General features: G+C 41.9%; 1 protein-coding gene across 2 annotated transcripts in view; it reads left to right on the top strand.

The window, feature by feature from the left end:
• The window catches only part of PLPPR5 (phospholipid phosphatase related 5), a 100,657-nt gene extending 86,208 nt beyond the window's left edge, over positions 1 to 14,449 (top strand). The window contains exons 4-7 of one of the 2 annotated variants that reach the window (XM_032218802.1): positions 2,572 to 2,748; positions 5,779 to 5,889; positions 7,329 to 7,352; positions 13,963 to 13,995. In XM_032218802.1, coding sequence (XP_032074693.1) covers positions 2,572 to 2,748; positions 5,779 to 5,889; positions 7,329 to 7,352; positions 13,963 to 13,995 — 345 coding nt within the window. Of the gene's footprint in view, positions 1 to 2,571; positions 2,749 to 5,778; positions 5,899 to 7,328; positions 7,353 to 13,962 lie in introns of both variants that reach the window. The other variant, XM_032218803.1, reaches the window with a different exon arrangement.
• Positions 14,450 to 14,719: the final 270 nt, after the last annotated feature.

Below are 14,719 nucleotides of genomic sequence, written 5' to 3'. Positions count from 1 at the left end.
ACCTTCTACCTTTGGTATTTTAGCTTTCTAAATATAATTTAACTTTGTAAGTGTGTTTAAAGCGTATATGTCCAGAAAGGAAAAAAAATATTGGCCATTGCTTTTCTACACATGAAGGTGGAAGCATATATAAGAAGGAGATTTGTTCAAAGGAAAAAGGTGATAGCTTTTGGTCTGTACTGAATTTCTTGCAAGAGTCTCAGTCAGACAAGATGTTTTTTAAAGCCAGCATATGGTTTACATATTATTTAATTTTACCTGATTCAATTACTTAGTATATGATGTCAGTGAGTTTTACATATCAAATTTATTCTTTTAATTATGAGGTGGTTATCTATTTGGTATTCAATTATTCCCTTAAAGTTGCCTAGGTTTTTTTTAAAAAAAAAACATGTCTACGTTGTGTATATTCTAATTTAATTGATATTCCTCTATTTTTGTTCCATGTTAGTTTTTAAGTGGGATATAAATATTGTTACTAAGGTCATCTGCAATGCATCTACACATTGCTTTCAGTTTATTACATATGAAACTGGAATCATAGTATATTTCACTGGATTTTTATTAGAATGAATCAGGTATCTCTGGGCATAAAAAAATAATCAAAGTCAAGAAAGACAAGCTTTGTACGTGTTTCGTCTGGTGAGTGGAAATAGCAAACCACCGACCTGTACCTCGTAGTATTTTACTATTTATTTTTAATTCTTGCCCACAGTGAACACATTTTGCCAAAGAAAAAAGTAAGTTCTAATTTAATGGAATTTTGAGCACTCAATCTCTTCATTTCACTTTAAAGTGCAGCAATGTTGGACGATGGCCATAAACTCCGACAAGATTGCTAGCTAGAACTATGTCTTGCAAGACATTTAGCCAGCATAAATATTTTTAATTAACTGAGCAATTTCAATCGCACTTCTCTGCACATAACATGGTCGCCTAATGTTAATTGCACTTGAGTGTACACGGAAATGCAAATAAAAAAGTGCCTTTCCCCTCCAGTATTACTAAATGTGCCTCAATGTATTAGATACAAAAGTAGGATTAGCTTTTTTCTTGTTATTTTCTAGAATGCTTTGTTATTTTATGCGGTCAAATTATTCAAGAAAATTTTGTTTGTGTGGTGTTATAGCAATAGCATTTATACTTGTATACCGCTTCACAATGTTTTATAGCCCTCTCTAAGTGGTTTACAGAGTCAGCCTATTGCCCCCAACAATCTGGGTCCCCATTTTACCCACCTTGGAAGGATGGAAGGCTGAGTCAACCTTGAGCCTGGTGAGATTCGATCAGTGGTGGGATTCAAATAATTTAGAACCGGTTCTCTGCCCTAATGACCATCTGGGTAGGTGTGGTTCGGTGGTCATGTGACTGGGTGGGCGTGTCCAGCTCAAGGTCACTCAGGTCGATGGGCGCTTCGCCTTAGCTGTTGCAATGTAATAGGGGTTAACCAGAGAGGCAGTTTCTGTAAGCAGGTCAATAAAGATTAGGCTAGAAACAACACCAGAATGTTTCCTTCCTGCCTTCCTTACAGGATTAGCCCTGTAAAGTGGGAAAAAACAAAAGGAGATTTCTTCGAACAATCGGTTCTCTGAACTACTTAGAAAGTTACCAACCGATTCTCCCGAATAGGTGCGAACTGGCTGAATCCCACCACTGGATTCGATCTGCCAAATTGCAGGCAGCCGGTGATCAGCAGAAGTAGCCTGCAGTACTGCACTCTAACCACTGTGCCACCGCGCGGTTATGTACATAAATGAGCCCAGATAGCCATAACTCTTAATCTCTATGCACTGAGAACTGTGACACTAAATGCATTGTGGGAAGAGGGAGGAGCCTTAACACAAATGAGGAATGTGATAACCATACAGGTGATCCTTGACTTAAAACCATTCATTTAGTTCAAAGTTATTTTTAAAAAAAATAGCAATGAAAAAAGGGGCTCAGGACTGTTTTTCACACTTACGACTGTTTGTTGCATCCCTGTTGTCACGTTATCAAAATTCAGATGCTGCGCAACCACCATATATTTATGAAGGTTGCAGTGTCCCAAGGTCATGTGTTCATCTTACGTAACATTCTGACAAGCAAAGTCAACAGGGAAGTCAGATTCACTTAACAACTAGCTTAATAACAATTGCAGTGATTCACTTAACAACTGTGGCAAGAAACGGACAAAACTCCGTTAACAACTTTTTCGCTGATCAACAGAAATTTGGGTCTCCGTTGTGGTTGTAAACTGAGAAATACCTGTATCTGGTTCTCACTCAATCATCGATTGTGCCTGTTTCTGTTTTAATAATTATCACCAGTCTCAGCCAGGGGGATGAGGGGGCTTAAAGACGTAATTTGCAGTTGATTTCAGTCCAAAAGCAGGATGGGAAATCCAGTAAATAAATCAATGACATATTTGGATTCCTGGCACAAATGTTAATTTATATGATTTTCTTAAAAATTATTACTCTTCAAAAGTGGGACAGGTATTCAGATTCCTCAATAACTGCATGAAAACCGATGGATATTGGGTTGCATTTGTTTTCGTTAACTTTTTTAATTTATTTTTTTTGTTCCTAGATGTACATCACCCACACAATAAAGGCCAGAGGAACCAGGCTGGCAAAACCAGTTCTTTGCTTGAGCATAATGTGTATGGCATTTCTTACTGGCATCAACAGAGTAGCAGAATATCGAAATCACTGGTCAGACGTGATAGCAGGATTTCTAGTCGGTATTTCAATAGCTGTTTTTTTGGTATGTATAAGTTAAGCATTTTTCTACCTGTTAATATGTCTGACTGCTTGTAGGATCCATCATTTCATTACTCCATCGGGATACAGGCTGTTTGCATGAATGGCAAGCATTTACAACTTTGCCTGATTAAAGAACTATGTAAAATCATATGCTGTATTTCAATAAATACAACTGTTTATTACCCTACCCAGCTAAAGTCGTCATATTGTATTGTGCTATTCCATCTATGAGCTTTTTACTGTTAGACTGTTCTATTCAGAGAGTAATTTTTAGAGTTCTTTTTATTGCTGTCATTATCATTTCCATGTGGACATGGCTTCTTTCTCCTGCATTTTTTGAGTCTACAGTTACTGAATTGCTTCTTTCCAAGATTATCCGTCCCTTGTTTATAAAACGAGTTTCTCAGGCCTGAGAATCCAGAATTCCAGCCTCATCAAAGTTTCAAAGTTTAATAGCATTTGTATGCCGCCCAATCCCGAAGGACTCCGGGCGGCTAACAATACAATAAATCAAAAAGAATAGAAGAAAGAAAAGATAAATTTAAAAACACACCATGCACTCTGTTGTGTATTGAAGAAAGTCCTCGCTGTTACGAATGACAGCTCGGAAGCAGCCAGGCGCGTCTTAGCCAATCAGACGCGCCTGTCAGTTGCCGAGCTGTCATCCGCGCGAGCTGTAACACGAGCCAGGTGCTTGCAGTATAAAAGGCAAGCCGTTTAAACAGTTAACTGTCTTGTTAGAGCAACAACCTTGCTGATTGCTATATTGTTTCAGCTGTTCCTGCAGCCGCCTAGCCGGCTTTCATTTAATACATTGTTGCGAGTTTTGTTACACTCCTTCAGCTACTGAATAAAGGTTACAGTGTTTTAAAGGACCTGCTTGGTTTTTTCAGTTATAATACACTCCATTCCAAGTGGGGCTTGACCATATTTTGGGGTCAACAGCCCCAGGCCTGCCGGAACAGCCAGGTTTTAGTGGCCTTACGGAAGGCCAAGAGAGTGGGAAGGATCCAGATCTCTGCGGGGAGATCATTCCACAGGGCCGGAACAGCTACAGAGAAAGACCTCCCCCGAGTAGTCGCCTACCGGCATTGCCCGGTCGACGGTACCCGGAGGAGGCCCAATCTGTGTGATCTCATAGGTCGTTGGGAGGTATGTGGCAGGAGGCGGTCCCGTAGGTATCCAGGTCCTAAGCCACGTAGGGCTTTACAGGTAACGACCAGCACCATCAAGTATCAGTTCTTACACTGACATGTTTCTATTTTAAAGATGTTCAATTTTTTAAAGTCCCATCCTATCAAGCAGCACCCTCTGCAATTATATTATTTTGGAAATATTGCCTAAGTGTTTGAAAACATTGTTTTAAGCCCCAGGAATAACATGGCAAATTCTCCTCTCGCGGTACAGGTAGTCCTCAATTTATAATCACAAGGGAGCCTGGGCGAGATCATTCGGCGGCACGGGATAAAATACCACCAGTATGCGGACGATACCCAGTTGTATCTGTCCGCCCCGTGCCAACTCAATGAAGCGGTGGAAGTGATGAACCAGGGACTTGAAGCCGTTAGTGACTGGATGAGGGCTAACAAACTCGTGCTCAACCCAGATAAGACCGAGGCTGTTGTGTTTCCCTCCCACCAATTTGGCTAGTATTCCATCTCTCAGGCTGGGGGGTCAAACACTACGCCCCTCAGACAGGGTCCGCAACTTGGGAGTCCTCCTGGACCCACAGCTGACTTTCGAACATCACTTGTAAGCTGTGACCAGGGGGGCATTTGCCCAGGTTCGCCTGGTCCACCAGTTGCACCCCTACCTGAACCGGGAGGCTCTCACAACAGTCACTCGTGCCCTTGTGACCTCTAGGCTGGAATACTGCAATGTGCTCTACATGGGGCTGCCCTTGAAGAGTATTCGGCGACTTCAGCTAGTCCAGAATGCGGCCGCGCGAGCGATTGTGGGTGCACCTCGTTTCACCCACATAACACCTATCCTCCGCGAGCTGCACTGGCTACCTGTCGATCTCCGGGTACGCTTCAAGGTGCTACTTGCCACCCATAAAGCCCTCCATGGTAGTGGATCTGGATACTTGAGAGACCGCCTACTGCCAATTACCTCCACATGACCTATTAGATCTCACCGGTTAGGCCTCCTCCGAGTCCCATCTGCCGGTCAATGTCGACTGGCAACTACGCGGAGGAGAGCCTTCTCGGTGGCAGCTCCGACCCTGTGGAACGATCTCCCCGTGGAAATTCGTACCCTCACCACCCTCCAGACCTTCCGCACAGCCCTCAGAACCTGGCTATCCCGTCAGGCCTGGGGTTAAGATTACAACCCGCCCGAATAGTATGAATATTGTGTTTTAATTATGTATTTGTCTTATATGTTAAAAGTTTGTCTCCCCCCCCCCCTTTTAAGTTGTGAGCCGCCCTGAGTCCCCCCAGGGAAAAGGGCGGCATATAAATAAACTTTAAATCTAAATCTAAAAAAAGCCTAAAATATATGTTTTAGGGAACATATATTTTATGTCTAAGAGAAAAATTTGTTAAGTGAGTTTTGCCTCATTTTATGCCTTATCTTTCCACATTTATTAAGGGAATCATTGCAGTTGTTAAATTAGTAACACCGTTGTTAAGTGAATCTGGCTTCCCCATTAACTTTGCTTGCCAGAAGGTCGCAAAGGGCGATCCCGCGAACACGGAACGCTACGACTGTCATCAATGTGAGTCAGCTGCCAAACATCCAAAATTTGATCAGGTGACCATGGGGATGCTGCAATGGTTATACAATAAGTGTGAAAAACGGCCGTAAGTCACTTTTTTTCCAGTGCCGTTGTAACTTTGAACGGTCACTAAATGAACTGTTATAAGTCGAGGACTACCCCTACTGGATTTATAATTACACGAAGTCGCAGTGCATTAAATTACAACTTTTTGAGGGAAGGATATGTTTTGGAAATTGTAGTTTCAATGGTATTTTCGTCAAGATTCAGTTGTCATAATGGCTTCATAGTATCTATTTCTTCTCTTTCTAGGTGATATGTGTGGTTAATAATTTTAGAGGTAGGCAACCAGAACAAGAAGAGTCACACATGGACAATCTGGGACAAATGTCTATGATCAGCATCCCCCGTGTAGAACATTCTGTAGTAAAGGTAAGGTTTCTTGTGAATTGATAACTTTTGTGGTGAAACGGAGGTAGAATGGTTGCCTTGCTTGATTTTTGTAAGAGAAGTGAAATCTTCAAGTCCACCCAGTGGTGGGATTCAAATAATTTAACAACCGGTTCTCTGCCCTAATGACTATCTGGGTAGGTGGGGCTCGGTGGTCATGTGACTGTGTGGGCTTGGCCAACTTAAGATCACTCAGGTCGATGGGCGCTTCACCTTAGCTGTGACAATGTAATAAGTGTTAACCGGAGGTGGCAGTTTCTGTAAGCAGGGCAACAAAGTGGAAACAACACCCAGGCGGACTGGCTGAGCAGGACCACCATCGACTCCGTGGAATGGCGGCTGGATCCTGCTCTGTTTCAACAACTGTCCCGCAGGTTTGGTCTTCCGCTGGTAGACATGTTTGCGACGAAAGCCAACACGCACCTTCCGCGCTTCTTCTCCCGCTTCCATTCTCCGGGAGCGGAAGGAACGGAGGCTCTTCGCTGCAGCTGGCCTCGCGGCCTCCTCTATGCGTTTCCTCCTCTTCCACTCCTTCCCCGTCTTCTAATCAAGATCATGGAAGAGGGGGCGGAAGTGCTGCTTGTGGCACCCCATTGGCCCCGGAGGTCGTGGTTCGCCGACTTAGTCAGCCTGTCGGTGTCCCCGCCGTGGCGGATTCCCCCGGAACAGGTCTCCCTCAGCCAAGGGGCCATTGTCCATCACGAATAGGTGCGAACCAGCTGAATCCCACCACTGAGTCCACCTCATAAATTATGGTTGACTGAAAACTAGGAACGCTTTTGTATCTTCTCAAGGATTGTAGGAGGCCAAGTGGAAAAAGCAGAATAAAAGAAAAAAAGGCTAATTTTATACACTAATAATAATCACACTTTATCACAAGAGGTAGCTTTCTTCCTCTCACAATATCATGAAGAGGGGACTGAAACATTCTCTTCAGTTAATTAATTTAATCAGCTAAATTAAAACTCTTTTTTTGTGTCCAAACGTCTCAGTTCAAGGGGTACATTAGTTGCCCAGCGATGGTTTTGTGGCTGTATAAAAGACGGCATATACAAACGCACTTTTTATACTGTATGTGCCTGATTGCTCAAATGATATTTAGTAGAAGGCTTCTGTTTGAGCAGTATTTGCAGGAGGCTATTTGCATAAAATTAGTGCTTGTTTTGAACACTCATACGCACTTTGTTTTTACCCCAAATACCCCTGGCAGTTTGATAGACTTGCTTGTTATACAGTGGATATGGATATCTTGCATGGATATCTTGCTGCCAATTACCTCCCAAAGACCCGTTAGATCTCACAGGGTCGGCCTCCTCCGGGTTCCGTCCACCAGCCAATGCCATCTGGCTACTACTCGGGGGAGGGCCTTCTCTGTAGCAGCTCCGGCCCTTTGGAATGAACTCCCTGCAGAGATCCGGACCCTCACCTCTCTCCAGGCCTTCCGGAAAGCCGTCAAAACCTGGCTGTGCCGGCAGGCCTGGGGTTGATGAGTTCCCCTCCCCTCTCGACTGGTATGGCTGTGTGATTTTCGTGTATTTTAATTATGTGTATTGTGTTTATGTTCCCTTTCCCCCCTGAGTTGTTCGCCGTCCTAAGTCCCTCCTGGAGAAGGGCGGCATACAAATAAACCAAATACAAATACAAATACAAATGTATGTGTGACACAGTGGTGGGTTTCAAAAATTGTTCGAACCTACTCTGTGGGTGTGGCCTCCTTTGTGGGAGTGGCTTGCTGCCCATGTGACCAGATGGGAGTGGCTTGCCGCCCATGTGACCGGATATGATGATGCCGACGACACTTGTCAGAACCACCTTAAATTACCTCACACACAGCACTGGCATGCATAAGAATATGATGTAAACTTGTTTTTTAAAAGGCATCTTTGGTTTGCGTTAAAACAACTTCAACACACGCAATGTTCTGATTGCACCACAAACGCAGTAGTCATCCTTACCTTTCACAGAGGCACTGAGTTTTATAAATATGAGCTTGATAGTGTAGAATAATCATATCCAAGGACCAGTGGTGGGTTTCAAAAATTTTTGGAACCTCTTCTGTAGGTGTGGCCTGCTTTCTGGGTCCACTGGTGGAACCTCTTCTAACCGGTTCGGTAGATTTGACGGACCGGTTCTACCGAATAGGTGCAAACTGGTAGGAACCCACCTCTGGTGTGACATTGCTTCTGTGTAATTTAAGCTTGATTGGTCTAGTGCAGTGATGGGCAACCTTTTTGGCGTGGTGTGTCAAAAATCGGCAAAAAATCGAGCATAATTCGCGTTGTGTGTCACTTCGACAAAAACATAATTTTGCGCAATTTATAGTTTAAACTACAAAAATGTATAATTGCAATATACAATTGTATTTAATAAACCAAAAACAAATTATTTAACATACCTGCTTAGTAACTTCTTTGTTCATCAGTCGATTTCGTATGTTGCCCTTGATATTATTGAACTTGTTTGGGGTGCCGTGAACCAGGGCTGTGGAGTCGGCTGCTTCCAGCTCCACGTCCTCATCAACATGCCACTCCAGCCCGCCCCTGCTATGAATATTCCTAGTGACGCGAGGGCGAAGAATATGAATATTCATAGCGGGGGCGGGCCGGAGCAGCATGTTGATGAGGACGTGGAGCTGGAAGCAGCAGACTCCACAGCCCTGCCGTGAACTGAGATAAGTGAGGGGGAGGGCGAATTCTTTAACTAACCAGGAGTAGACTCTCTGTGCCGGCCTGACTGGAGAGAGGCGCGCACTGTTCCCGCGCTCCTCTCCTGCGGGTCCTCCCTCGCCGCGCTGATGACGTGTGTGCACACGGCACGCACGCCTTACCAGCAGCCGCTACGCTCAGAAAGGGGCGGCGGCGATACAGTAAGTGAGTGTGGGCGGGGGAGATCACACGTCCCGCCCCCCCGTTCCTCCAGCACAGATGCTTTCATCCTCGGCGGCCGTGCAGGAGCCGAGGATGAATCCCATGAAATCCTGTGCGTGTCACCCCAAATGGCTACGCGTGTCAGCACTGACACGCGTGTCATAGGTTCGCCATCACTGGTCTAGTGGTTAAGGCACCAGGCTAGAAACCAGGAGGTCATGTGTTCTAATCCCTCCTTAAGCATGACAAACTTGTTGGGTGACTTTGGACCAATAACTCACTCTCAGCCCAGCCCACCTCACAAAGTTGTTGCAGTGGGGGAAATAAGAGGAGGAAAGATATTAGATATTGTTCATTTAACTAATTAACTAAATAATAAATAACATGGGAAATAGATAAATACATGGTATAGGGCTGGGGGATGTTAGAGCTTTGGGTTTTTGGTTTTCCTTTTCTCCTTAGGGTAACCCAGTGTTGGGATTCAAATAATTTAACAACCGGTTCTCTGCCCTAATGATCACCTGGGTAGGCGTGACTCATTGGTCATGTGACTGGGTGGGCATGGCCAATTCAACGTCACTCACATTGATGGGCACTTCACCTTAGCTGTTACAATGGAATAAGGGTTAACGGGAGAGGGAATTTCTGTAAGCAGGGCAATAAAGATTAGGCTAGAAACAACACCAGAATGTTTCCTTCCTGCCTTCCTTACAGGATTAGCCCTGTGAAGTGGGGAAAAACAAAAAGAGATTTCTTCCAACAATCGGTTCTCTGAACTACTTAGAAAGTTACCAACCGGTTCTCCTGAATAGGTGCGAACATGCTGAATCTCACCACTGGGGTAACCACCTCAATTTGATTTAATTGAAAACCATGGCAGTAACAACAGAGTGGGAAATGTTATAAAAGTCTTTATTCTATTCAGTTCTCTCTCAAAAAATCAACCTGTTTCACCATCTCATTTGTTCAAGCAAGCATCTGGTTGATGGGTGTATCTTTTGTGTAATCCGTTCTGTTAGCTTCCTCTGAGATGTCAAAATAAAGGCTTTTGTGTGCCCATATTAACATTGTGGGGCAGCTAAATGTTCAATTTAAAAAATGCAACGAATAAGAGGAAACAATTCATAGTCTGCCTTCCCTACTTAGGCATCATTGCATCAGACACTTTATCCAGAATCCAAGCCAGTGCAATTCTGTTGTTGCAAATTATTTTTATTATTACTTCTTAGGTTGCTATCTCACATTTCTCCCAGGATCTCAAAAAGTGGTACATGTAACATGTAACTTGCTCCTCCAAATTTTCCCTACAACAATCCTTAATATAGGCTAGGCTGAGAGATAGGCAATGAATCAAATTAATTGGTGAGGTTCTGCGGCTGTGTTTTTTTTCCAATCCTAATTTTACATCTCAACACCGCACTGTTTTTATTCCAAATGTCATAGCCAAGCAGAAAGAAAACTCTAAACTGGCCAAGAATCATGGGAGGAGCAGAATATCTCATCTACATTCTATTTCTAATGTTTACAAATTCATTTTACGCCCTGGGTGATGTAGTTTATATCGAGGCTGTTACTCTGCCTAACTGGCGGTATGAACAGATCGTAAGTTTTTAGTATGGAAGAGATAAATGCCAACTTACCCTCTTCATCCTAAATAAGATGAATGTTTCTACTTGTGTGTATTCGATCATAGTGTGGATGCTCATGATTGTTGGAGCTAAAATTGAATAAGGGTATGTATGTGGAAAATGGAAAGAAAATACTTGGGAGACAAATAGCTAGATCTTAATTGTTAAACATAAACACGTTCAGTCAAAACAGACAGGAAGGACTGTATTCTAATCCAGCTCGCAATGACTGCATGCTCCATAAACCTGTGGGGAACACAATTTAATAGCAGTGTAGCTTCTTGCCACACAGAGAAAAATATGGTTGGCTCAAACTATAGAAGAGAGTTATAGGAGAACCCTTGGTGGCGCCATGGTTAGAAGGCAGCATCTCAGGCTAACTCTGCCCACAGCCTAGAGTTTGATTCTGACAGGGCTCAAGGTTGACTCCGCCTCCCAACCTTCCGAGGTCGGTAAAATGAAGACCCAGATTTTTGGGGGCGATATGCTGACTCTGTAAACTGCTCAGAGAATGCTGCAAAGCTCTATGCAGCGGTGTCTAAGTGCCATTGCTATGCAGTCAATATAGTATGCTTGGTGAACATGTCACATTAACCAGTGCATTAGATAAATAAGTTATGAGGATCCCTTTAGAGTAGGGATGTCAAATTCATGGTGTCATGGCAGCATCACGTAATGCATTGCAACTTTCCCCCCACCTTCACTAAACAGTGTGGGCGTGGCCAGCGCATGACGCATCCAGCCCGCAGGCACCTACTCTAGAGATTATCTTCTATTGTCAACATTATTATTATTATTATTATTATTATTATTTATTTGTCTTGTATGCCGCCCACTCCTGAAGGACTCCGGGCGGCTCACAATAGACAAGGGAAGGGGGAAGACTAGACAAAGACAACACTTTAAAAACAAAACCGCAACATTCACAATTTCCGTGGGGCTGGATATTTCACAGGCCCCCCCGGCCTGCTGGAGCAGCCAGGACTTGGTGGCTTTGCGGAAAGCCAGGAGGGTCATAAGGGTCCGGATCTCGACAGGGAGATCATTCCAGAGGGCTGGAGCTGCAACAGAGAAGGCTCTCCCCCGGGGCGTCGCCAGCCGACATTGGCTGGCGGATGGAATCCTATACTATACTGTATTACACTACATCACCCTACATTACACTAGTAGTATTTGACTTACGACCATTTGTTTAGTGGAATGAAATGGAAACCCTACACCATTTCAGACAAATGGTTGTCTAATCTCTTCTTAAAAACATCCAGTGTTGGAGTATTCAAAACCTCTGGGAGCAAGTTGTTCCACTGATTAACTGTTCTAACTGCCAGGAAATTTCTCCTTAGTTCTAAGTTGCTTCTCTCCTTGATTAGTTTCCACCCATTGCTACATGTCCTACGCTCAGGTGCTTTGGAGAATATTGTTTGATTCCGTCTTCTTTGTGGCAACTCCTGAGATATCAGAACCCTGCTAACATGTCTCCCCTAATCCTTCTTTTCATTAAACTAGACTTACCCATTTCCTGCAACCGTTAGTGACAATTTGCAGTTTACAACAGGACTGAAAAAAGTGATTTATGATCAGACCTTGCATTTTATAACCATCACAACGTCCCCATGGACACATAAATGTTTTACAAGCCAAGTATAGGATAACTGTCTTGCTTATACATAGCTCTTGAACCATTCCTCTTGTCAAATATTTCTGTCCTCCTCCAGTACTGCCCTTCAGAGTGTAGCCTATACATATATACCTTTTATTTAAGTTAATACTAAAAACAAAAACCCTCCTCCTTCTATGTTACCTGCTGATAAGATGAAGAAAAAGGGAAGCTGTCCAAATATGATTCAAGCAATGCAATTATTGTATATATTGCAGAACCCAGGTGCTAATGGAGGTGAAGAAGAACCTCTGCAAGAATATTCTTTTAAAGCCCAGCTCTTTAGGCTTTTCTCCTGGGTAACAGGAATGGACCAGTTTGAACATCTTCATATAAGGCAATGAAGTTATGTGTGCAAGCAAGCACACTGGTGTGTTTAAACAGTGTGATGGAAGGGACATATCTGAACCTCCAGTGCGGGCAGAATTCTCTCCGCGAAGCAGAATTTTGTGAAAAGTTTTATTCTATACTCCTATTTATACCCTGCAAAGTCAGGAGAAAAATATTTTAAAAACGGAGAGGGTACGTATGATCAAATGCAGTTTAATATTGCATCTTAACGCAATGCACAGACTATAACATGATTAAGAATACAAGATAATTAGGTACTCTGTATTCTTGTCCACACTCAAAATGATTACTGAGTTGTGCATTACTAAAGATTTATATCATAAACTACCTAGGTTGTCAAAATGTACTTTACATGGATGGAATGCTATTTAAAATAGCAAGAATCGTTATTTGGCATATTGCTACGTAAGTGTGGCCTCTATTTTTTTTTTAAAAATGGAAACCAGCACTTAAGGTTCAGTTTTAATATATTTTGTTTTTGAATGGTGATGTTTTATAGTTTAAGCTCTTCCAGTTTGCTCTCCTCCAGTGATATATTAATTGGAAATAACCACTGCCATGCTGTGCATGTTTTTTTTCCCTGTCGCTCTTACTAGTAACTGCCTCTGATATTACAAAAATATAAACTTGTGAATTTCTGTTCACAAAACCAAACACAAGATTGCTGTGAATTAATGGTGAATGCTTGTGCCAACAAACATTCAAAGAAGAATTTGATAATATAACTTGGATTTTATTTATTTTTTGCATGGGTTTCAGTGTGTCTGCTTTGACTGAGTGTTAGATCAAAGGGCATTGTTAAAGGTTTCATTCTAAGAGGACTTCAACAAGCTCTTCCTTGTGCCCTACATAGAGACATCTTTTACAGTTCTCTATTTCCTGTCCACATTTGTCATTGGCTTTGTAGTACATCTGGAGTTCCACCTGTTATAGTTCTGGAATGAGGAATGGCGGACTTAAAAATAGAGCCCTTGAATCTCCCAGTAGTTCTATGCAAAACACTAGCTTGAACAAAGAAGAAATGTTAATTAATGAAAGAGGGCATGTTAGCATTCTGCTGAATAGTAAATACAATTTTCATTTAAGTTTCTCTTGTTTCATGTGAAACCACTTTCAAGAGTTAACGAAACTTTTTTTAAAAAAAAATCAAGAAATGCAGAATTAAAATAGTATTGACAATTTACCAGATTTTGCCATGTTTGTTCTTAAAAATTATATTATTTTATAAATTATAATATATTATATTATAAAATTTAAAATAATTTTAAATTTTGGCTTCAGTTGAAGTGTTTGAAGAACTCAATCATTTAAGAGTGTTGACTTAATTGAGTATTATGGAAAAGTAATCATAAACTGGGTTATGATTCTCCTTTTAACATATGTGGAATATTTTGCAAAGCAGATTAGATTTCCTTGAGATATGTAGGGTTGAATCTCTGAAGTGCTACTAAAGTCTAAATGATGGTATCTACAGGTGGGAAAAATGCACCTCTCATCTCTACAGATGAATGACTTCCATTCTTTGCTCTTTTCACCTTTGTAGAACCACCTCACAGCCTTTGCAGAAGTCACATGATGGAGAAAGGGATGTCTACTCGCTACATTGGACGTCATCTCTTTTCACAGCTCACTCGTAATGACTGAAACAATTTCAACATTAAAGAAAAACTGATTTGGTCTTAGAATCTGATCTAACAGCATTAAAATTTACAGCAACCTAGGAAGAATATGCCTGAGTTAAGAATATTTTCCAACTCCAACCAAAAGCATCATACCATTTAGGGATTGGGTGGGGAAGAGCATGTCATGTAAAACGTACCATTTCCCTTGTTACGGCATATTTATTTCCTAACTTGGTCATGTAAGTATTAGACTGTATTCCAAAGGAGATCTGGTCTTTAAAATTCAGCATGACACTTAACTCCCATCTAAACCAATTTCAGTGTACACTTTTCTAAAAGAATCTTATCCAGAACTCAGATGCCACTGGCACTTCCTATTATATATTTCTCATACCACATTTCTTAAGACTGGTGCTTCTGTTTTTGAAGAAAAAAAAATGCCATTTATACTCTAATAAGTATTCTATTGTTATTTTAAAACAAATTATTTATTTCGATATTTTCCTGACTTCATGTGGTTGAATAGTTGATTTTGTAGTTCTTCAAATGTCTTCAATGTACCCTGTTGTTAGGATTAGAAATGAGAACATGTAGAGATTGGGCTGGATTATTCTTTTACTATCAAACACTAACTGAAGGTTTATAACTCCAAACCTATTGCCAGCATATTCATATACC

Source organism: Thamnophis elegans, chromosome 5 (genome assembly GCF_009769535.1).
Source record: "Thamnophis elegans isolate rThaEle1 chromosome 5, rThaEle1.pri, whole genome shotgun sequence".
NCBI classification, from domain to species: Eukaryota; Metazoa; Chordata; class Lepidosauria; order Squamata; family Colubridae; genus Thamnophis; species Thamnophis elegans.
This window is presented reverse-complemented; position numbering and strand designations above follow the sequence as displayed.